The sequence below is a fragment of the Sebastes umbrosus genome, chromosome 15, assembly GCF_015220745.1.
Source record: "Sebastes umbrosus isolate fSebUmb1 chromosome 15, fSebUmb1.pri, whole genome shotgun sequence".
NCBI lineage: Eukaryota > Metazoa > Chordata > Actinopteri > Perciformes > Sebastidae > Sebastes > Sebastes umbrosus.
The window spans coordinates 26973940-26998690 of record NC_051283.1 but is presented as its reverse complement, the minus strand read 5'-3'; the positions used below and the strand labels follow the sequence as shown (position 1 = coordinate 26998690).

General features: G+C 38.5%; 3 protein-coding genes across 5 annotated transcripts; 2 read left to right on the top strand and 1 right to left on the bottom strand.

Annotated features, from left to right (window-relative positions):
* Positions 1-72: 72 nt before the first annotated feature.
* Positions 73-7382, bottom strand: fbxl6 (F-box and leucine-rich repeat protein 6). The gene is given in 11 exon segments (XM_037795758.1): positions 73-579; positions 787-1030; positions 1882-2116; positions 2602-2715; positions 2799-2906; positions 3449-3580; positions 4103-4166; positions 4296-4454; positions 5504-5697; positions 5699-6119; positions 7265-7382. Coding segments are annotated over 10 exon segments (1722 nt in total). The 5' UTR covers positions 6041-6119; positions 7265-7382; the 3' UTR covers positions 73-449.
* A 1270-nt stretch (positions 7383-8652) lies between these two features.
* Positions 8653-14150, top strand: LOC119503742. 3 transcript variants are annotated; one of them, XM_037795690.1, is made up of 3 exons: positions 8653-8750; positions 10810-10876; positions 11160-14150. In XM_037795690.1, the coding sequence occupies exons 1-3, from the start codon at positions 8667-8669 to the stop codon at positions 13709-13711; spliced, it is 2703 nt and encodes a 900-aa protein (XP_037651618.1). In that variant the 5' UTR covers positions 8653-8666; the 3' UTR covers positions 13712-14150. The 3 variants fall into 3 exon arrangements, with proteins under 3 accessions (XP_037651618.1, XP_037651619.1, XP_037651620.1); XM_037795691.1 differs by lacking the exon at positions 8653-8750 and adding an exon at positions 8760-8885; XM_037795692.1 differs by lacking the exon at positions 8653-8750 and adding an exon at positions 9737-9760.
* A 2869-nt stretch (positions 14151-17019) lies between these two features.
* slc52a2 (solute carrier family 52 member 2) lies at positions 17020-22684 on the top strand. The gene is made up of 4 exons (XM_037795785.1): positions 17020-17317; positions 18688-19537; positions 19651-19774; positions 20377-22684. Exons 1-4 carry the CDS (start codon positions 17188-17190, stop codon positions 20584-20586), a joined length of 1314 nt encoding a protein of 437 aa, XP_037651713.1. The 5' UTR covers positions 17020-17187; the 3' UTR covers positions 20587-22684.
* The last annotated feature ends 2067 nt before the right edge of the window (positions 22685-24751 follow it).

Sequence of the window (24751 nt, the reverse complement as noted above, 5' to 3'; positions counted from 1 at the left end):
GAAAGACCCCATTCGGTCATTCTGTAAATGAGTGTACAGCACTCTCTAGTGGAAAGAAAGTATATAACAAACTTTGTAGTGACATGTTGAACCTTTATTATTAATTACAAATTACAAATATTTCTTGCAAAACTTTTGTCTGGTGTTATTGTAACTTGGTGTCAAAATGTATAAAACGACAGTGTAGGCAGTGTTCTTAACTTGTTAACTGACAATAATACAGCAGCAATAGGTTTTCTCACTTGATTCCAAACCCTTGCTTTCTAGCACCGTAAGGAGGGTTTTGCATGAACTGTTTTGTGCGAACAATATACATATAAAACAATATTTACAGAGACACCTGTGGGTAAAATATCCATATTGCTTTAACAACATAAACCACAAAGAGGTGTGTTTTAAGACATTCATGTATGCCTGGAACCATTTTTGGAACCAAATGAATATGACAACTACTCCAATTTGTCCAGCAGCTGGCGAATGTCTTCTTGGCCCCGGTAAATTCTCTTCATTCCTCTTGGAAGATAACGGCAGGCTGAAAGGTTGAGGTAGCTAAGAGCAGTCATGTGGCCGATGACTTGCCTGCAAAATAAAGTACAGATACCAATTTGAAATCCTTAGAAAGATGATGACAATGCTAAACCTTCAGTACTCAGGATTTACAAATGTGAATGCTTGATTCATGCTCAGTTCTGCATGCCTGCAGACTGACCCTTAAAAGTGTTGGTTCATTGTTTATTTGACTATTTGGACTGGTAGAGTTAAGAGGGAAAACTATGAATTGAGTACCTGAGGGCAGGTGGGGTGATCCTGGTCCCACTCAGGTTTAGTGAACGCAGGGTATCTGCCTCTGTGGCCTGAGCAAGGTAACCCATCGCTATCTCCAAGTCCTCCTCGGTGAAGAGCTGATTTGCGATGTCAAGCTGTTGCAGTGTTCGACTCCATTTCTGGGTCACCACGTGAAGCCCCTTCTTAAGTGATGACAACCCAACGTTGCTGCTGAAATACTGTCCCCAGAACAGACACTCAAGCTCTGCCAAATCACAGCAAAAGAAGGTAGGGTTGATTAATAAATGGGTTTTTAATGCAAATCCAAATTTATATTATGAACACAGCTGGGTATTTTATTTCTAAATTCAAGAGCTATCAATCGATTCAAATATTGAATCGCAATTAATTACGATTGTCCATAGTTAATTGCGATTAATCGAAAATTAATCACACATTTTGTATCTATTTGAAATGCACCTTAAAGGGAGATTTGTCAAGTATTTAATACTCTTATCAACATGGGAGTGGGCAAATATGCTGCTTTATGCAAATTTATGTATATATTTATTATTGTAAATCAATTAACAACACAAAACAATGACAGATATTGTCCAGAAACCCTCACAGGTACTGCATTTAGCATAAAAAAATATGCTCAAATCATAACATGTCAAACTGCAGCCCAACAGGCAACAACAGCTGTCAGTGTGTCAGTGTGCTGACTTGACTATGACTTGCCCCAAAGTGCATGTGATTATCATAAAGTGGGCATGTCTATAAAGGGGAGACTCGTGGGTACCCATAGAACCCATTTTCATTCACATATCTGGAGGTCAGAGGTCAAGGGACCCCTTTGAAAATGGCCATGACAGTTTTTCCTCGCCAAAATTTAGTGTAAGTTTGGAGCGTTATTTAGCCTCCTTTGCGACAAGCTAGTATGACATGGTTAGTACTGATGGATTCCTTAGGTTATCTAGTTTCATATGATGCCAGTATCACACAGGTTTCAATTGGTTGCATCACTAGATGCCGCCAAATCCTACACACTGCACCTTTAAGTAACTTAATAACTCCAAATTGACCAAAGTTATAGATTGCACGAGTTAGGCCTACCTAGACAGGGTAGTGTTGCGAGACCGGACGGTGTGATTCGAGAACAGCCACGCAGGTCCAACACCCGCAGCCTGGTGGAGCCAAAGAGGATGTCCCACAAATCTTTGTCGGTCAAATAGGAAAGAGAGGTGGTTGCGATACACAGCTCCTCCAGTAACGGGAAGCCTAATGTTGAATCGGCACCATGATTACGCATCGTCTTATGCAGAGGTGTGACATTCAGCATCCGGAAGGTCTGATGGGAAGCACAATAGACGTAGAATAGATGTACAAGTTTCATGGGTAAACACTGTTCACACACACAGTGCACTGACTCGTAACATGGAAAGTGCAAAATGTTTCACTGACAAGAGACGAGATAAAACATAGGGCTGCAACTAACGATTATTCTTATTGATTAATCTTTCCTCAATTAATCATTTTGCTTATGAAATGTCAGAAAATAGTGAAAAATGTCCCTTGTATGTACTCGCAAGAGCTCAAGGTAACATTTTCAAATTTTTTGTTTTATCCAATCAAAGGTCCAAAACCCAAAGATATCCAGTTCACAATGATATATGGCAAAGAAGAGCATCAACTCCTCATATTTGAAAAACTAGTACCAGCTAAAGCTTGGCATTTTTGCTTGAAAAATTACTTGAACGATTAATCAGTTATCAAATCAATTTCACAATAGTCACATTGGCGTAGAAAACTGCAATATTAGATTATTTTTTTTACCTTGAGTTTAGGGCATGCCATCTGTAGTGCCTGAATGCAAACTGGAAGTTCACAATCTTTACTGTCGAGCTTTGTGTTGACTTCCAACAACTCCAAATCTGGACAGCACCCCCTCTGAAAAGACAAATACGATTGTGTTTAAAATAAACATGAAAAAAAACCATGCAGTTTGGAGAGAAGGGGAGTGGGAGGCTTACCGTGATGGCGGACAGAAGCCTGTCATTCTTTATTCCATGAGTGAACAAAATTTGCTTGATTTGGCTCCCATGATTTTCCAGGTACTCCAGGAGTCCCTCCACCTGAAACTAAAACAACTAGTATTACCACCTTGTTGTTGTGTTCCTCCCGCCAACCAGTCAAGTTGCAGTTTACATCCATGTCTGTCCAAAATGTCATCACTTCATCATTTTATCCTATTAGGCATTAGTGTGAAAATGTCATAATTAGCATACAAATTATTGAGTTATGGCCAAAAATGTGTTTTGTGGGGACCCCTTTGAAAATGGCCATGACAGTTTTTCCTCGCCAAAATTTTGTGTAAGTTTGGAGCGTTATTTAGCCTCCGTTGCAAAGCTAGTATGACATGGTTGGTACCAATGGATTCATTAGGCTTTTTAGTTTCATATGATACCAGTATATTCACTCTAGCTTTAAAACTGAGTCCCCTACAATCTAAAAATCGCAAGTTGCGTTAATGCGTTAAAGAAGTTAGTGGTTAGTTATTTTGCATTAACGTGTTAGTACCGTGTTAACTTTGACAGCCCTAGTTTCAGGATGCATCCACCACATTTTCCAACATTTTTTTACTGTGAAACTAATAAAACAACTGAGCTGGTTCTTGATGTACCTCTGAATACTGGAGGTCCATGCTCTGCAGAGACCGGCCGTGCAGACCAAGGCTGTGGAAGGCTGTCGCTGCCAGGCCTGTACAGTAGGAGAGTTTAAGGGACCGAAGGTGAGGGCACAGCTGCGACACAACCTAAATTTGATCACAACATAAGCAGAAAAAAAACATATGGTAAATACAAAATGTGTTGATAAAAACCGCAACCTATAATTCACAAGACAATATTTTGTTAAAAAAAAAGGTAGTTTTGTACCTCTTATTTTAGATCAAAACTCTTCAATGGAGCCTATTAAGACTCAACTAACAATTACATTCATTATTGAGTCATCGGCTGATTATTTTCTCAATAGATTGTTTTGTCTATTAAGTGTCAGATTATAAAGCCCAAAGTAAGGGATGTATTCAAATTGTCAAACAAACACCCAAAAATATTCTTTAACTTTATTGTCATAACCCAGAATCAAGTCCACACATTTGAGAACATAGAACCAACAAGTATTTGGCATTTTTGGATGAAAAAAAACAGAAACATGATCATAAAAATAGTTGCCTGATTCAATTTTCCGTCCAATTGGTGAGTTGACTAATCTTTTCAGTTCAGAAGCTTATAAAATAATAGCTGAAAAGGACAGATATCTAGTCTTGACGACTTACCTCTACAGCATAGGTGGCATTCTTTGTCCAGTGACAGAGAGAGAAGTCTCGTAGCTGAGAGAATCTAGAGACCAAGAAGTAGTTTATTATTTATTTTTCAAGATATCAAAGATATAAGACATCTAAGCACAAACTAGATCACAGTTCACTCTATGTTAATGTCAAACGTTGCCATAAAACTAACAATACTGACCTGTTTTGTGCCAGCCAGTTAAAAGTGTCCTTAATCTTATTCTCAGTTTTAGGTAGCTGGGTTTTCCCTGGTGCAATCCAGCAGTGACCTACAGTCACTTTACGCCACAGGACCGGACTGGAGGCCGCAGCGTTCCACAGACGACAAACACTCCCCACCCTACACCGGAAACACAGACGGAAAGAGGGATTTAGTTCAGTGTGGAATTTATGGTTCCCGAATAACACTCCAGCTGAATGATATAGATGAAAACAATGCTATTATTGACATGAATAACTGAAATGAAATGTGAATATCTGCTGGTTTTCTTGGTCTTATATGGTAGCAAATTGATTATATTTGGGTTTTGGACTGATGGTTCGACAAAATTGGGAATTTTAAGACGTCATATTGAGCTCTGTGAAATTGTGATTATTCACTATGTTCTGACATTTTATGGACCAAATGATTAATGAAGAAAACAACCAGCAGTTTAAACAATTATGAAAATAATCGTTATTTGCAGTCATAATTATGATCTCATATACAGAATCTTACCTATAACAGACAAGACTTATATATATATATATACACTAGGGCTGTAAAAGTTAATGCGATAATAGCGTCAACTCAAATTCGTTTTAACGCCACTCATTTTTTTAATGCATTAACGCAACTTGCAATTATTAAGTTGTAGAGTGAAGATGCTGGCATCATGTGAAACTAGAAAACCTAAGGAATCCATTGGTACCAACCATGTCATACTAGCTTGTCACAAAGGAGGCTAAATAATGCTCCAAACTGGCATAGCCATTAAGTCATAGTCAAGTCAGCACACTGACACACTGACAGCTGTTGTTGCCTGTTGGGCTGCAGTTTACCATGTTATGATTTGAGTATATTTTTATGCTAAATGCAGTACCTGTGAGGGTTTCTGGACAATATGTGTCATTGTTTTGTGTTGTTAACTGATTTCCAATAATAAATATATACATGCATTTGCATAAAGTAGCATATTTGCCTAAGTTTAAATACAATTTTGGAATAATTAATTTGGACAACATGATTTTGCAAAGCTATGACATGATATGATCATATCATCATCATAGAAGGTTGATAAATGATAACATTGAAATAAAGGATCTCACTCTGGTCATAGTAAAAATCTCAGATTATTTAAGTATTCACTAATCACAGCTACATCACATCAAATACGAGTTTATTATTACCTGCATAGAAATGGTACAGCACCATCTTGGACGAGCACCATCTGAAAAATACTGATTAGCACCTCCTCGGGAAGACTTTGACCCCATCTGTGGTCTGTGGCTTTCTGTGGCACAAACACATTAATGTCCTCTTTTTCCTTGGCAACTGGATTATTTGTCAGTTTAGGCGTTGCACGGACTGTCTTTTTTCTCTTAAACCGGTTTAGCTTTCCCTTTTCCTTTAGTTAGCTTCTTCTTTTTGCTTCCCTTCTTTGGGGGAGTCCAGGCTGAATTGTGGTACTGAGAAGTAGAACTTGATATGACAAGAAGCATATCTTCCCCTTGATGGACAGTGTAGCCGAGCGGAGGCGGCCTGGAGACTCTGGCCTTTTTATGCTTCTTGGCTTTTGCATTTGTAGGCTTACCAGTGGTCCTCTTCAAAGGTGCCTTCTTTGGCTTTGGTCCATCTTCTCTTTCACCTGATGTATTTGACGTGCTTGGGGCGGTGTCTTCTTTTCGATCACTGTGGGTTGAGACCTCGGCTTCAGGGGAATCCATTGTGTGCTGCTAATCAGTCTGTATATCGAGCTTCATTCAAGGAAAACCAGATGCTGTCTGAGAAGTGACATATCAGCATCTGAAAATAGAATCAGAATAAGATCTGTTTGTATTCGTAATACAGTATATACAGTACATCTTTCTTGACACAATGATGTCACATTATAATTTAAAGATCCCATATCATGCTCATTTTCAGGTTCATACTTGTATTTTGTGTTTCTACCAGAACATGTTTACATGCTGTAATGTTCAAAAAAACTTTATTTTCCTCATACTGTCTGCCTGAATATGCCTGTATTTACCCTCTGTCTGAAACGCTCCGTTTTAGCGCATTTCAAGGGAATTGCAACGGAATTGCGTTGCTAGGCAACATTTTGGGTCCATGTTTACTTACTATCAGCTGATGTTATTTACATACACTGCAACAGGAAATAAATTGGGACACATTTAGAATGTTTACGTTTAAAACTGTGAAATGGTCTAAATATTGTATATTTGTGACATCACAAATGGACAGAAATCCTAACGGCTTGTTTCAAACACACAATTTCTGAATAGGGCTTTGTGTATTTCTCCATATATTGAGTGTTTTGATAGTTTAACAGTATCTATATAGCACTTAAACCTGCTTTATAATATAAAAGACATTAAAATCTAATTTCTTTTTTACTATATAGGACCTTTAAAAACAACATATAGTAGATGACACACAAAAGCCAAGGTTTCTCAGCAAAGTCAGACCTACAGGGAGGGGATACTACAATCCAGATTCCTGCACAGGGCTGGGTACGTGCTGGTACATGATGGGGAGCTGTTATGCGAGTATTTCTTTTGCACAAATCAAACTATTGTGTGAGCATTGTTCAATATCTATCTTTGCTCAGGGTCTGCTCTGCCAGCCATCCTCTGCACGTTTGTATAAGTGAGACAAAAAGGCTATAGAATAATTAATATACATTATAGAACAACGTTTTTTTTGTGTGGTGTTAAATACAAACTACACATTTTACTCATAACAGCAGAGCTAACGTTGGTTGTTGTTGTTATTGTTAAACTGACGTCACTGTTACCATTAACTAGGTTAATCTGTTAATTAGTCTCCATAACGCAGCAGTACGATGACGTAGCAAGTGTTGCTACTTTAACAACTAATAATATTAACAGAAACATTTTCTGAAATTAAAAAAAATATGTATTTTATTGGTATTTTGCTTTAGTTACCTGCTGCTGGTTCACCAACACGGCTAGCTTCCTCGCTTCTCTTCTGCTTCTTTGGTGTTTATTGTTGGTTGGCAAACCAGCTTAGAGGTGCATTACCGCCACCTACTGACTGGAGTGTGGAACAGGAGATGTGCAGAAACAAAATAAATAAAATAAAATAAAATAAAATAAAATAAAATAAAATAAAATAAAATAAAATAAAATAAAATAAATAATAAATAAATATTATTATTATTATTATTATTAGTTATAATAATAATAATAATAATAATAATAATAATAATAATAATGATGAAAACTAGATTGGTTTAACTAAATCAGTTTCTCTTAAAAGCTGAATAATTTCACAGTATATGCTGTATTCCCCAATAGACCTGACAATGAAAAGTCCTGATGTTTTGCCTTCCTTAGTGACTGTAAAAGGTGATTCCTCTGGATGCTGTAATTCCTGCAGTGTATCAGTACATGTTCGACAGTTTCTGGTTGATTACAATATGTGCATTTCCCAGTTGGGTGCTTGCCTATATTCTATATAATGTATGGTTAAAGGACCTGTATGTCCCATTCTCAGTCGAGTGATGACATTTTCTTCCCTTCTATTCCAGCCCACCTTTCTCCCTGCTCCAACATGTTTCTGTATAATGTACATATGCCTTCCAGTTTCCTGATCATCCCAGTACTCCTGCCATACTGTTGGTGCATATGTCTTGATGCTCTTATCTTCTCTTCTTCCTGTGCTTCTCTTACTACATCCATGCTTTTTTTTTTATTAAGAAATTTGCATTACAATATGGCATCGTACAGACCAGTCCACAACTACAAGGGAACAGATAAGCCTGGAAATTGGCGTACAGTGCATAAGAGTGTGGATGAAGAGAGAAAAAGAAACCCCAAAACAAACAAACAAAAAAACAAAACAAAAAACAAAGTAATGGAATGTGTGACTAGTGCTAATAGTGCTATAGGGGTTCTCTGTTAGGTGAAGGTCCTCAACTAACACTGAAAGCTTCATAGCATTTATTTTTCTTCATATGTTTCAGAGATGAAAAGTAAAAACACAGCTCCTTGTGAAAAACAGAGAAATTTGGTCTTGACTTCAGCAATCTATTTTTATGTATAAAAAAACTTTCCAAGAATGATTATGGAATTGATTGCCAGGTCATGTAACGGGATCTTTCACAATCGTATCAAATATAACATTTTCCTTTGTTAGATTAGAAAAATTTACAAATTTAGTGGACTATTATTATTACATTATATTATAAATATTATATTATATTGTATTATTATTTAGGCACTATTAATGTTCTTAAGAGACACAGGATTGGAGGGTAGAATTTAAGAGTAGCAGTAATGTGTAAGATGACATGAAGTTACACACTCTTGTACAGTAGGTGGCGGTATGAAGCTTAAAGCTGGTTGCGATCCGCCAGAAAGCAGAGAAGAAGAAGAAACTAAAGCTCCACCGTGGTGTTGTAGCTTCTGGGTAAGAACTTTTAAATGCTTCTTTTACTGCTCTTACATTTGAAATTATTTGTAAATGCTACAGCATGCAGCACAGCGCGTCTACTCTGGTGTTATTCACAGACTATTGTAGTAAATAAAGCTAAATGTCCTGCAGGTAAAGTTGGTGCTAACACTAGCATGTTGCTCACTGAAGGGCTAACATCAGCATGCAGATGTAATGCAGCATCATAGACTAAGCTACTGGAGTTACCCTGCACTATACTCACTTTTAACAGTCTCTTCTGCACTATACTCACTTTTAACAGTCTCTTCTGCACAATACTCACTTTTAACAGTCTCTTCTGCACTATACTCACTTTTAACAGTCTCTTCTGCACTATACTCACTTTTAACAGTCTCTTCTGCACTATACTCACTTTTAACAGTCTCTTCTGCACAATACTCACTTTTAACAGTCTCTTCTGCACTATACTCACTTTTAACAGTCTCTTTTGCACTATACTCACTTTTAACAGTCTCTTCTGCACTATACTCAGTTTTAACAGTTTCTTCTGCACTATACTCACTTTTAACAGTCTCTTCTGCACTATATTCAGTTTTAACAGTCTCTTCTGCACTATATTAATTTTTTTAGTAGTCCTGTATCACACTTGTTACCCTGCACTATATTCTCCTTGTATATTTGTATCTGGTATATTTTTTTGTGCTTTGTACTACGAACCTTTTTAATGCCTTTTTACTAACATATTTTGCACTATGGAACTGTGATGCTGGAAACTTGAATTCTTGAATTTTGGAAGTCTATCTATCTATCTATTTCTCTATTAGCACTCATTTGCAGATGTAGCTTGCATTCTGTAAGGTTCTGCTCACAGTTAGAGACAGTAAACCATGGAGATTGTCTTGGGTTGTTATTGTTGTATCTGCATATTATGGTAAAGAATGAAAAGTCTTATTCTTGCATGTGTACTGCTGTAAGTAAATCCAGTTGTGGTGGATGGGAGGGAGAGATTCCCCAACTCCCACAAGGTGACACAAAATAATAAGATAAGATAAGATATTCCTTTATTAGTCCTGCAGTGGGGTAATGTGTAGTGTACAGCAGCAAAGGGGATAGTGCAAAAAACAAGATGCATCAGCTAACACAGTAAAAAAAAGAGCTAAACAAAATGTAACAAAATGTGAACCATTTAAATAGAAGGAAGTGTAAAAAATAAGAGCAGTATATACAGTATTGACAAAAAACAGACTATAAACAAAATTGCACAAGTGGAAAATGATATTGCACAGTGAGAATGAAATTTTGTTTTTGGTGTGTAAGTGGTCTACTGGGAGCAGTGCTGGTTGTGGAGTCTGACAGCTGCAGGTGTACACTAATTTTCCAGTTTATTAGGTATACCTTTCTAAAAGATAATACAGTCTAATACAATGGTGTTGAGTTATGATGATTGTCCGTCCTCTTTATATCAGTGAGAGTAGACTAAATGTTAGAAACACCTCTCAGTACTAGGGATGTCACGGTATCAGAAATCTAGTAGTCGATACCAATACCAGTGAATTTCCACGATTCTTGATACCCAATTCGATACCATGGTACAAAAAACAAAACAACAACAATAAATCCCCTGTACTGTAATTCAACATGTACTCTTTTATTAAAAACATTTGAACATTACAAAAAACAGAGGCATGTAGCCTTTAAGTAATAAATAAAAAGAATTGACCCATTTTGTTCATTTTGGCGTATCAGCGGCGTGTTATCAATCGATAGTCAGACGACGGACGCTACATACTGACCGTGAATGCATTTGGTCCGTCAGCTCAGAGTAGCAGGAGTAGGAGGCAGAGGATTTATTGTCGAAGTGAAAAGCAAACGCACCTATTTGGCAACATTTCACGTTTAATCTCAATGCCATAAGGGAACCATAACTTCAACAACTGAACTATTCAGTTTCACACACTCATTTTCTCACAGGTATGATTACACATGGATACTGTACACATCCCCTTCTTCTTTAAATGGTTATGATAGATGATGAGGATTGCAACTCTTTTACTGTGTTTCTCTTTTAAAACAGCACGCAATGGAGGAGCGCCAAGATTTCTCCCTTAATGGCAGAGCAGTTGTAACTGACGTTAATCTGAGTAAGTAAAGTGCAGTAAAGCTGTTAAGATAACTGTATCACCCAATTCTCTATATAATATATTACTGAACATTTTTCTTGAATTGTATTTTTTAAAACATAACCCCAATACTTTCAGAAAACTTTGCATCTCCAGTGGATAGATTGTTTTTTTATACGAAAGCACAAATTAATAAATTTAATCTAGTACAATGACAGCAATCCCCATCTCCTCCCATCCTGCAACCTCACCTCTCTGTCAACCACTACTTTTCTGCTCACTTGCCAACTTTTCTGTTTTTCAGAAGATGAGTACTATTGGAAGCTGGTTGCAGACTTCGTTGGTCCTCAATCGGGAGAGGGACTAGAGCTTCAAAAGGCACCATGCAAGAACAGACTTTTGATTCAAGTAGGACTCATGAGAGAGGACAATAACTTTCCATGGATTGCCATTGTAGACTGGCTACAGAAGAGTTTTCCCCGTCACCAGTCGGCTGACTTTCGTCGTTTGATCGAAAGAGGCATCGCTACAACATTGAGTCTTGGAAGTGATGCCAGGCTGACCTTCCTGAAGTCAGACGTCAACTTCAACTTTGTCGGCCCAATATGTGACAGCATCGGAGTTGAGCGACAACATCTTTTGGAAATGAGGGATTTCTCAGAGCGAGCACAGTCAATCGAGGTTACAAACGGATTGATTCTTGAGTTAAGCAACTTTGTCACCAGGGAGAAAATCGCACCAGTTGTTTTGGTGACATGGCTTAGAAACTTCAACGCTGACTTTTGTAAGAATGGGGATATTCAAAAGGCATATAAAGTCCTTAGAACCAAGATAAAAAAGTTAAAACAGAATTACCGCAACTATGAAACGAGGAGTAACAGGAGGAACGCAGCGATGGAAAGTTTGCTCCAAATTCCATTTGAACTGGTGCGGAAAAAGACGCCAAAAGTGATTGTGAGGAAACGCATGAAAAGAGAAGACGCCATACCTTATGAAAAAGTTATAATCAAGGAGGAATACGAGACCTATGAAATCATGCAATATGACGACTATGACGTGAACAGAGGAGGGGTGAAAAAACTAATGCCGCAAGACGATGTCGATGAAAGTGATGAGGACATGGATGACTCCAACAGTGGAGAAGAAACCTCAGATAACAATCACAAGTCCCTGACCCTGCTCGACATTGCGATGGAGTCTGTCCAAAAGCTGTCAAGCGTGTACGGTGGAAAAAACGAAGCCTGCAAGCAAGTTTGCTTGGATCTCCTCAAAAACCAGTATGCTCTAACATGCAAGGAGCATCCGGCCATGGCAGAGTTTGAGAAAAAGCTCGACACGCTCTGTGAAGACATTTCACTCGTTTACCCTGTGGTGTTTTTAAACTGCAACGCCAATTTCCTCGTTGAGGTTCATGATGCCGTGGAGCAGCAGATCATGAGCTTTGAAAAAGAGATCATTAGTTCGACGGGAGAGAGACTAGGCCGTGACAAACTTCCAAAATTCAAGAACTTTGTGAATTTCTCCGAAAGCGCCACCTCACGCTACATCCACATGGCTTGTGACATCTTAAGCCCGAGCACCCCTGGCATGCAGAACTACAGGAAACACTGGGTGGCTTTCTGTGAGGAGAAGAGAAATCCCTCCAGACTCGCAGTGAATCAGTCAAACCCATTCAACAACTACTTTGAATCTGCAGCGGGTCTCACCCACCATCACAAAGAGATGGCTCTCTTCTTCTCTGATTTGCTGTCGATGACCAACGACGAATGTCCAAACATTATTCTGGAGTGTGTTGTCGCTGATGCCACAGATTCTGTGATACAGAGCCTTGTGTGCGTCCTGTCTATTGTTTACTGCAAAATCCTCGGCCCTTACTGGCAGCTTCTGAAAAGCGGAGGCGAGTACTCGCTCTTCAGCCAGTACATACTCTGTCTCTACCAAAAGTTCCTCGATTGGTCCAAAAATCCTTCAATGCTGCTGGAACCCGAAGGGGCCACAAACGTTTTTCTGCAGTTCCCGTTGCAGGAGAAGACCTTCGATGGAGTGTTCCATTTCTGTGGCCAGTGGCACACAAGTAGGGACCTGATCAGAGCTTGCCTGAAGAGGATAGTAAAGGTGATTGCTGGTGTCACCGAGGAACACCTGAAGGATTTCCTGCCAGGAGGAACATTTGCTCGTGTCCCCTCGCCAGATTTGAGTTTACAACTGGTAAGTTGCACATTCTCCGTCTTAATGGCGGAATATCCTTCCAGCCAAGAGTCCCCTGACACGAAGAAAAAACCCCACAAGCCCTCCAAATGCTCCTCACACAAGAACTTGGATAGCTCTCATGAAGATGATGACCGATCTGGTTTATCTGACGGCAGCTCCGACGAATCTTCCGATTGGCAAGCTAGAAGGAATACCCCCGTTGACCAAAAGGATGCCTACAGTCCGCCAATGAAGAAAGGTCTCATTGTTAAAAAAGAAAAGCTACCAAAGGTGCAGGAAGTGCGTGAAGAGAACATGGATATGGACTACATAACCGCTACAGTGCAAACCAACGGAGGGCCGTGCAAGTCGCAGCAAGATGTCGACAAAATGATGCTGCGTTTTGACGGGAAGACCCGGGCTGAGAAACGGGAAGCGCTCCGTTGCGAGATCTTGTACCAGAAAGTGGTCCTGAACAACACGGATCGAAACTTGTATTGCGATTTCGAAAACGGCACACAGATGGCGTTGAAGCTGAAGCTCACACTTCCTCGCGTTAAACCTGGGTACTCTCTCGTTTTGGCGCCTAAAAAGACAAAAACAAGGCGCGTGTTCCAAAACGCAACGGATGCTGCAACTGGTTTGAATGAAAACAGCGGCACATGAGAGCTTTCGTTGTGCAACACTAAAAAGTGTGATTATTGAGGGATAGAGGATGATGTGATCATGTGACTTCCTCATATGATAAAATAATCAGAAATACACACAATGACCTCAATCTTTCCACACAAATACAATAGAATGTCTGATTCTGTATATACCAGATGCAGCTGTCATACGTGTGTTACATACTGTATTTTCAATGCCAATAGTTGAAATGATGAGGTTTGATTATGTAGCTCTTATACTTTTGATATGGTTGTATAGTTTGCATAATGCTGTATTGTAACAAGACTTTTCTAGAAAGTACATTTTTTTTGTTGCTGAGAAGGAAACTTCTATTTTTTTACACAAGATTGTACCATTTTGATCATGCAGAGGTCAGTCGATAAAGATTTAAAGATGTTGTATGAACCACTGACACAATAAACTCCCTTTGTTCATATTTTTTTGTTTCCTTTGTCAACCTGTGTGATAATCTAGGCCAGGGGTCAGCAACCTGCGGCTCCGGAGCCACATGGCTGAGAACCTTTAGCTCCTCTCCAGTGGCTCCCTGTGGATTTTTAAAAATGGAAATGAATAACTTTTTTTTGTTTACATTTAAATTTTTATGTATCATTGTTGTAGGTTTATGGTACGACGGTACGATGGAGTATTAGCGCCACTTTGAGGGAAAAAAATAAATCTGAGATTTCAAGAATAAAGTCATATTACAAGAATAAAGTCAAAGGTTTACGAGAAAAAAGTTGTATGAGAATAAAGTCAATATTATAAAGTAGTAATTCTACGTGCTATTTTCTTTTTTCTCGTAAAGATATGACTATTCTCGTAATATTACGACTTTTTTCTCGTTAAGTTATGACTTTATTCTCGTAATATTACAACTTTTTTTCTGGAAGTTGTGACTTTATTCTCGTAATATTAAGACTTTTTTTCTCGTTAAGTTATGACTTTATTCTCGTAATATTACGACTTTTTTTTCTGGTTAAGTTATGACTTTATTCTCGTAATATTACGACGTTTTTTCTCGTTAAGTTATGACTTTTTTCTCGTAATATTACAACTTTTTTTATCGTTAAGTTTATGACTTTATTCTCGTAATATTACGACTTTTTTTTCATGAAGTTTTGACTTTATTCTCGTAATATTACGACTTTTTTTCATGAAGTTTTGACTTTATTCTCGTAATATTACGACATTTTTTCTCGTAAAGTTATGACTTTATTCTGGAAATCCCAGATTTTTCCCCCTCAATGGGGCCCTAATACTATTACCTAGTGCATTTGCACTTTGGCCCTTACTGCATTAGACTTATATACTATATACATAGACTATAAGCTGTGTTGCCTTCATTACAATGCTTAAATGTTTGCGGCTCCAGACAGATTTTTTTTGCCTGAAATGGCTCTTTTGATAGTAAAAGTTGCTGACGCCTGATCTAGGCTAATGTCTAGTTATCGAGACAAGAGTTCAGTGTTGCAAAATCAACCCAGCTTTAGTTCTGACTATTTTCCTCCATTAGTCAGGGTTTTGGTTTTGTCAGTCACATAATAACACTTGTGTTTCTCAGATTCAAAGGGTTATTTGTGGTTGCATCCACGTGTCAGCAGTGTCCATGAGTTCATTGCTTATAAATAAAAGTGTTGACTGGGAGGAACTCAAGGAGAAAAGGGGCTTATTGGGGGGCACTGTGCCAAATGTCAAGGCCTTAATTCATTAATTTTCCCAAATATATATTGTCAAAGAAAGGAATTAAACTCACTATGACTCCTAGAGAATACCAACCATTTGATTTGATGTTATAGTATTGGCGGTTGCTTTTGCAGTTGTATCTAAGCAATAGATAGCTTTGATATATCAGAATCAGAATCGTGTTTGTTGCCAGGTGTATCAAGTATACACTAGGAATTTGCTTTGGATTGTTGCTGCAAATAAGCAGTAATAATAACAATAGAATAGTTAAAAACCTTAGAATAAAATAAGAATAAAAAACTAAAATTGTACAAATATAAATATGATATTTATGTCACCATATACAGTATAAACATATTTACAGCCAGATAAAAGTCCCCAAATTTGACATTTTTAGGGAAAAATCTTGCTTTTGAATGAGGTGTCTCTAAGACACCGCCCACGTCAGTTGTCAGGTGTAGTAAAAACGAGCGCACCCATTTCATCCAACCACGGGTTTCTGAGATGATGATGCCTTCAGGATACTCGGAAATCTCGTCATCGCGGTTACTGGATCCACAGCAAAGAGGTCATTGTCCACTGCAACCACTGATAAGAGCCGCAGTCTCACACTAAATTGTTATGTTTAAGTATTACTGAACTGGTTTCATTTTTAGGCATTTTAGCTGATGAAAAATTAATTTGGAAAAAAACCATATATTTTATTTGTAATAAAACTGTGAAGTCACTAGGAATCATCAGCAAACTAAGAAGTTTCATAAATGTTTCTTGTTTATTAACCTTATATTATTCCATGATTATCCCTATTTGATTTATGGTAATATTGTTTGGGCAAATACATACCCCTCCAATCTTCATAAACTTTATTTATTGCAAAAACGATTTGTAAGACTGGTAACTTTGTCAAACTCTAAGGAGGCCTCTGCTCCACTGTTCAGGAAACTGAACATGCTTTCAGTTTATGACATAAATATTCATCAGAAATATGTGTTTATATATAAATAAATGCTCTTGCCTTCTTCTTTACCATCATCGTTTAGCAACTTCTTTAAATCTAATTCTCAAATTCATTCACATAATATTAGACAGGTTAATCATCTTCACCTGGACATGGCCAGTACTCCCTCAGATATCGTGGTGTACAAATATGGAACACCAAAATAAATGTTATCAAGAGCTCGTTATCCTTAGAACATTTTAAAAGGAAAATATCATCATTTAATTCATGATGTCTAATTACAGTATCTTTTGATATGTTTAGATACATTTTCTTTTTTTCTGTACTGTTTTTTTGTATGTATTTCATTGTTTTTATTGGATTGTTTTCCACTGTTTGGTTAGGTTTTTCTGCACATTTTGTGTAATTATTGTTGTTGTTTAACTTTTGTTGTATTTTTAAAATTATGTTAGTTCAGATCTTTCTTTTTTTTTTGTTATTGTTTTTTTTTTCTCCTGGGGTTGGGGGGAGGTCGTTTGTATAAGCCTGTGGCTTCTTGACCTCTACTGACACACTTCTTTTTTTTTTCATTGACTGGATTTTGTATATGTACAAATAAAAAAAAAAAAAAAAAAGGAATTAATTAATTAAGAAATTAAAAATGAACTGCTTCACAAGGCACTTATGAACTAGGAATTTCCGAGGGGTAAGTGAAGGCAACCGGAGGGGCGGTAACTTTGCGTAGTGTCCTCCATTCTTCAAGTGAGGAGGAAGAACGCGCTCGTTGTGTTCTTACGCAAACAAAGTCAAACGGGTTCCCAGTAGGTTCTGTTGGTCCGGACTGAGCGGCACTATGTCGGGCAGCTGGTGGAGCAGCGAGGCGGTGACTCACGGCCTGGTGGCTCTGTTCGCGATGGGATCCTGGATCTCCGTCAACAGTCTGTGGGTCGAGCTGCCGGTGGTCGTTAACGTGCTGCCGGAAGGTCAGTCAGTCAGTCAGTCAGTCAGTCAACCTCTGGAGAGAACAGATGTTCATCTTATCTGGTCTATTAGATTCAAGCTCTTATAGTTAAACTTGTGTTATTAGTGAATATCTGGTGTGTTCAGAAACCTGGAGGTGATGATCCTAGTAGCTACAATTCAGAATTACGAAATATCAAATGTAAATGTGTAGAATAAATTGTAGTTACTGGTACAATAATATCAATTAGCTAATAAAATAGTATACAGAATAATGCACATTATTCTGGTCCCATATCGTGATCATTTTCAGGTTCATACTTGTATTTTGTGTTTCTACTAGAACATGTTTACATGCTGTAATGTTAAAAAAACACTATTTTCCTCATACTGTCTGCCTGAATATACCTGTATTCACCCTCCTGTCTGAAACGCTCCGTTTTAGTGCATTTCAACGGAATTGCAACAGAATTGCGTTGCTAGGCGACAGTTTGGGTCCATGTTTACTTCCTGTCAGCTGATGTCATTCACATACACTGCAACAGGAAATAAACTGGGACACATTTAGAATGTTTACGCTTAAAACCGTGTAATGGTCTAAATATTGTATATTTGTGACATCACGAATGGACAGAAATCTTGACGGCTTGTTTCAAACCCGCTATTTCTGAATAAAGGTTGTGTGTATTTCTCTGTATATTGAGCGTTTTGATTTATAAAGCACTTAAACCTGCTTTATAATAAAAAAAACGGAAAATCTCACTTTTTACAATACGGGACCTTTAAGTTACATTTAAGTAACGATGCTCAGGCAGCTGTTACTGTATTTGAACGTACAATTTTATGCTACTTCAATCATGTTTCAGTACATTTCAGAGGGAAACATATTTATTACTCCACTACATTTATTTCTAGTTATTACAAGCATGTTATCAGATTCAATCTATGATGTAGACTTTTTTATAGTCTTATTAATGTTATATTACGCAACAGTAAGTTAATAGTTAACACTCTGCACCTCCAACAGCTACAAAATAAAAATACTGCTTACACAGCAATGATATATTTTATAACACAGAGGTCACTTGTGTACTTTTAATTTTGATGCTTTATATGTATTTAGCTGTTTTATACTTTTACTACTTACTTTTTAAAAGATTTATCATGCAGCATTTATACCGTAGTTGCAACAGAGTATTTTACTGTGTAGCGTTGTAGCGTGTAAGTAATTTTTTCTATCAAGTTTGAGTTTGTTAGTATTTCTAAAAGCACCAGTTGTCAATCCCAAAACATTATTATATATTTTTTTATTTTAAGATGTAATAATATAGTAATGTTTTTTTCCCTATTCCTCATCATTCCCCTAACTGTTAGTTGTCTTTCCTTGTTTTAGAGTGGAACCTGCCTGCCTATCTGTCAGTGCTGATAGCGTTTGGGAACATTGGTCCAATAGCAGTGACCGTTACACACCACTGTGCTCCAGGACGTTTAAACGAACGCATCGTCATCCACTGTATCCAGGTGCTGGCGGTGGTAGCGTCCGCTCTTCTGGCTATCTTCTGGTCACACACCGTCACGATAGCTGGAGAAGACAGGTCACTGCTGTTCCTGATCTTCACCTTCGTGTTGTCTTTTGTTTGTTGTACGTCCAACGTCACCTTCCTTCCTTTTATGTTCAGTTACCCCCCTCAGTATATTCGTACTTTCTTCATTGGCCAGGGCCTCAGCGCCTTGTTCCCTTGCATTGTGGCATTAGGGCAAGGTGTTGGCAAGCTGGAGTGTAAAACTGTGAATGGCACGGTGCAGCCGGAGTATTTGGAGGAGAACTTTCCGGTGCAGAACTTCTTCTGGTTCTTGTGTGTCATGCTGGTGATCTCAGCTGTGAGTTTCCAGGCTTTAATGCAAAGACGGACAGCGTCGCAGGAAAATGCACCGCCGCAGGAGACTGACGATGCAGCGGCGGCAAAAAACGGAGAGGAAACGCACCCTCTACACAACGGAGGGACACCGGCGTCTGAGGATCAGGTGCAGCTGGAGGAACCGCCGCAGACATTTTGGACAAGGCGGAACATCTACCTGCTGTCGCTGCTCGCGGTCTCCAACGCCCTCACCAACGGGGTGCTGCCGTCTGTGCAGAGTTTCTCCTGTCTGCCCTATGGACGCATGACCTTTCACCTCTCCGTGGTGCTCAGCAACATAGCGAACCCCCTCGCCTGCTTTCTAGCTATGTTTGTTGTCCTGAGGTGAGAAAATACAAGAGCAATTGAACACATACATTACTTTTAAAATAGTAATAGTTTTTTCTTATAAAAACTTTGGGTACAGTGTTTTGATTGGCCCCGTTGTTGTCTTCCAGGTCCTCCACTGGTCTGGGCGTCTTGTCTCTAGCAGGGGGAGTATTTGCTGCGTATCTCATGGCGTTAGCAGCACTCAGCCCCTGTCCTCCACTCCTGGGAAACTCTGCTGGCATGGCTTTAGTGGTGAGTGGCGATGCATAGCGTTTAAAATGGATCGGTACCAAAACAACACTTTCTTCAATACATTAGTTTGAGAATTATTATCTTCTTCAGGTAATAAAAGTCAAAGTTGTCAAAACACAACTGTGTTAGAACTTTGCCTAAATGAAGTCGTCTAAAACTGGCAACATTTAGATTTAAATTAAGAACTATCTCATCAAAAAATCTGAACGTTATGAATATGACCAGACATTTAATACCATTTCCTACTCTGCGACACATTTCAGTCTTTATGAAAAAAAGTATTAACCTGTTCCTTTAAGAAAACGTACAAATAGACAAAACATAAGCAAATTAAGAAACCATCTTCACCAATTTGACAAAACACGTGCATCATTTAGAAACAAGGCTGCAAAGTGAGAAAACACGACGTGCTGCAAGTAGCACAGACGACAGTGGAAACTGGTTCCAGGGGACACTTGAAGAGTGATGAACACGTCTGAGACACGCTTCATATTTCTCACCAGATTCTTAAAATACAGAAGCTCTAGCCTCATCTGTTTTTTTCTTCTCCCTGTTCAACATGTCCACCACTGATTCCAGCTTCTTGTTGTTCCCCCTTACAGGTCATATCCGGGATTATTTTCACTGGCCTCTTCTCCTATCTGAAGGTGGTGATCGGGACTTTGCTTCACGAGGCGGGTCACGCTGCCCTGCTGTGGTGCGGCATCTCTATCCAGGCCGGCTCCCTTATCGGAGCCCTCACCATGTTCCCTCTGGTCAACGTCTATCACGTGTTTAACCGCTCTCAAGAATGTGTGGATAACTGCATTTAGCAGGAGTGAGATATGTAATGTTTTTTTTTATGAATTCAAGTTTTTTTATAGACACAGTTCCCATTTATTCGCCACAGGACAACGACTGTTTTAACCCAGTTTTTTGGGGCTCCTGAGTGAAGAACCAGATCCGTCTTGTTGATCCTGCCACCAATGAGGCATCCTCTCGTGATTCAGAGGCCTCGGAGCCGGTGAAAACATTCCCAGATAATGGAAGCATTGTGTTTCTGCACATTGGTCCAGGGGGATGTAAAATACTTATGATGTAGTAATACCACAAGTGCTTTGTGTGCTATTTTGAATCTCTATAGTTGTTTATTGTACCACAAACAACAGCTGATGGATTTTGTATTTCCCACAACAACAAAATCACGTGAAATGTTATTTCCTCAGGGACACAATTATTAACTTATTCATCCACATTGTTGCTCCTGAATCTAAATATTCACACTGTTAGTTGAACACTACCTGAAACATCCATACAGAACGGGAAGTATTTTATTTTTTTTTAATTTCAGTGACTATTTTCAGATGTTTGTCTACCTCTTCCCTTTAATTCCACATAAGCTTATAATATGATTTTATTTACAGTTTTATCAGAGTCAGATATACAACGCAGTTGTGCTGGTCAGCTTTATGAAAACTGTATAACTTGTAATGCGGTTACTACATGCAGCGACATTCCTTGATTTCACGCCAAAATTATTTTTTCTGTGCCTGAAAAATGTTGACCTTCATCACAAATTTCCATTTCCTTTAGATTTGACTGTGTTTCTCATGTTTTATACATTACAACACTAATAATATTTGTATTCATTGCAGATATACAGTAATGTTATTTCACCTTAAGGGAACAATAGCTGACCTAGCAAAGTAACGAGTAAACAGTTTTGGTAAACAAGGGATTGTGTCATCTCAGGCTTTGAAATATAATAACGATAACAATGTATATCTTTGATACGCACTAACTAATGCCTTGTAAGGTAACTGTATTAACCAGGCTGCTACATTACATCAGATTTAATAACTTCATTAAACTCCACAGAAGTTTTACAGAGCAAGAATATCTGTTAATGTTGCCTTAACTTTATGGTGCTTTTTAAAGGCATCAATCTGTTAAACTCTGTGCTGACTACTAACGGCCTGATTGTTTGAACAGTAAAGTGATTGAAGGTGCTTTTTGCTTTTTTTATGACTGGTATTTTTTGTTGATTTTTTTTAGTTGATTGTTGAATGGCTGCGGTTAAAGGGACAGTTCACCCCCGAAATCAAAAATTCATATTTTTCCTCTTACTTTTAGCACTATTTATCAATCTAGATTGTTTTGGTGTGAGTTGCAGAGTGTTGGAGATATCAGTCGTAGAGATGTCTGCCTTCTTTCCAGTATAATGGAACTACATGACACTCCGCTTGTGGTGCTGAAAGAAAAAACAAAAATGCCAACAGCGATATCTCTTTCCCGAACTCATGACCCGGTTACTCAAGAGAATCCACAGACCTTGTGAGCAGTTTCTTGTAGGAACTATTTTCTTTCTTCTGAACTACACCCACCAACCGTATCACAGCGCAGAAGGAAGCGTGCATCTATTCTCTATAGTGCTATAAGCTAGCTAACGTTACAGCTCAGCAGGAGGACGCCGTTAATGTTCACGTCTCCCGTTGTCACGAGAACGAACCTCTCATCTGTGAGTAGATGCATGCATCCTGCAGCGCGGTGATACGGTTGGCTGGTATAGTTTGGTAGAAAGAGAATAGTTCCTACATGAAACTGCTCACAACAAGGTCTGTGGATTATCTTGAGTAACCGGGTCATGATTTCTGGAAAGAGACATTGCTGTTGAGTTTTTTTTTGCCACTTTGAGCACCACAAGTCGAGTGCCGTCTAGTTCCATTATATTGGAGAGAAGGCAGACATCTCTACGGCTGATATCTCTAACACTCGTCAACTCACACCAAAACAATCTAGATAAACGGCCCTACAGGTAAGAAGACAATTATGTATCTTGTATGTATCTTTGATTTTAGGGTGAACTGAACTTTGAAGTATATTATGAAGGCTATGAAATGACTTATAAACAATAAAGAATTGTTGAAAAGGTCTGAAAGCTTTTTATTGTCTTAAAACAGCAGTGTTGGAGATATTTAGTTTTGTATGATCTGTGGTTATAGGATTAACACTGATATTAGCGCTTATCCAGAGTATTAAGGTACAGTGCCATATGAAACCTACACTACAGCACTAGACATGACTTCATCACATAATAGAAAAAAAAAGTTAGTTAAGTATTTAGGACATATAAGAATATTGCGGCATCATTCATCACCGATCGGCATACATTTGGTTATGAGTTTAATTCAGTGACTGAGAATATCAACATAAACGTCTTTAATTCTGTTCTGTGCAGGTGAGTTTTGTTTCTTTCTAAATCCATCTGACATCAGATGAAAAATTATCTGTAATTAAAAATGACTGGTCTGCTGAAGAATATTGGACTAGTGTCCATTTATTAATCTGGAGAATAAAAAAGTATTTAAAGAAACAGTGTGTAGGATCTGGCGGTATCTAGCGGTGAGGTTGCAGATTACAACTTCTATTGTGTGCCAAGCGTGTAGGATTAGAGTGTGTGTGTACGTGGGAAGTGAGTGGTGAAGCAAGAGAGAGAGAGTGGCAGCGACAGGAGCGAGTAACGTTATCGACTCCGGCTCAAGAAGGAAAAGTTAACGGAGTTTGGTTTGTCCGTTCTGGGCTACTGTTGAAACATGGCGGACTCTGTGGAGCGGACCCGCTCCCTATGTAGATATAAACGGCTCATTCTAAGGTAACGAAAACACAACGATTCTTGTGTTTGTGACCCAACACCCGGTACACTACAAGATGTTTCTGAAAACATCTGAGGCAAGAAATAGTCATTACAGTAACAGAATATTAATTCATATTTGATCAGTGCTGCCTGCATGTAGTTTGACTGTTTGATTGGAGTTTGTGAGTGATTGACAGCTGCCTCCGTTGAATGAACAGCCAATAGGAACGCTCTCTCGGGCTAGATTTTTTTAAGCCTGAAAACAGAGCCATGAGGAGGTGCAGAAGTCTCTCGGAACACTTGAATTACAATATGCTGAAAGGTTATTATGGAACTTTTGCCCAATGATGCTAAAAATATTCTGTCTACTGCTGCTTTAATGCCATTTGTTAACAACGGGTTATATAATCATCTTTTTTTTAAAGTGCATGGGACTTTGCAATAACTCCCACAATATAAATAAAGTTTCTCATAATAACTCCCACCTTAAATCCACTAATGAATTATACAGTTGTTTAACTGAACTGTGTGTAAACACTCTGCTCCCGTGATCCCCCTTAAGCAGAATTAACGAATTCTGTAGATTCTTGAACGCGTCTCACTCGTTCAGAAATCACCTCAAGGCAAAGAAAATCACACGATGAGGCTGACAATCACAACATGTGATGTTTATTGATGATGATCCTAAAAAAGCCTCGACGGTGAAGGTACTGGAAGGTTGAGACAATGATCAGTTAAAGCAGACATGTGTCAGGGTTGGCTACATGCTCTCACACCACCACACACCCCTCCTCGCCCCAAGGAGGGTTTAATCCCTTGGTGCACATACACACACACACACACACACACACACACACACACACACACACACACGCACACACACACAGTTTACTGCACCGGACTTTGGCTTCTTTCTCTCTGCAGAAAACTCCAAACTCTCCAGCGAGCAGCATGTGAGTATCTGCAGGGATGCATTTCATCCATTTCATTCTAATACTTTAATGATTTGAAATATTTGCCTCTAACAAGATTTATTTTTCATCTATCATGTGCAGCATATCATGTAGATGTTTTAAACATTTATTTGATGATTCTATAAAATTCTAATGTTCATAAGCTAAATATAACTTTAACTAATAAACATGATTTCAGACAAAACAGATGATTTTTTTTATTTTAGTCAACGCTCTGCTTTGAGGACTCTCTCTTCTAACATTCTTTCATTGATCCCTGCATGCAGCTCCTTTTCCCAATAAACAATGCACTAATCTGATGTTTTCCTATGTTATGTAAGAGTTACCAGTGCAGTAGGTGGTCATGTTTCCTTTACTGTATGCTTGGTGTTTTAAGAGGCTTTAACCCAC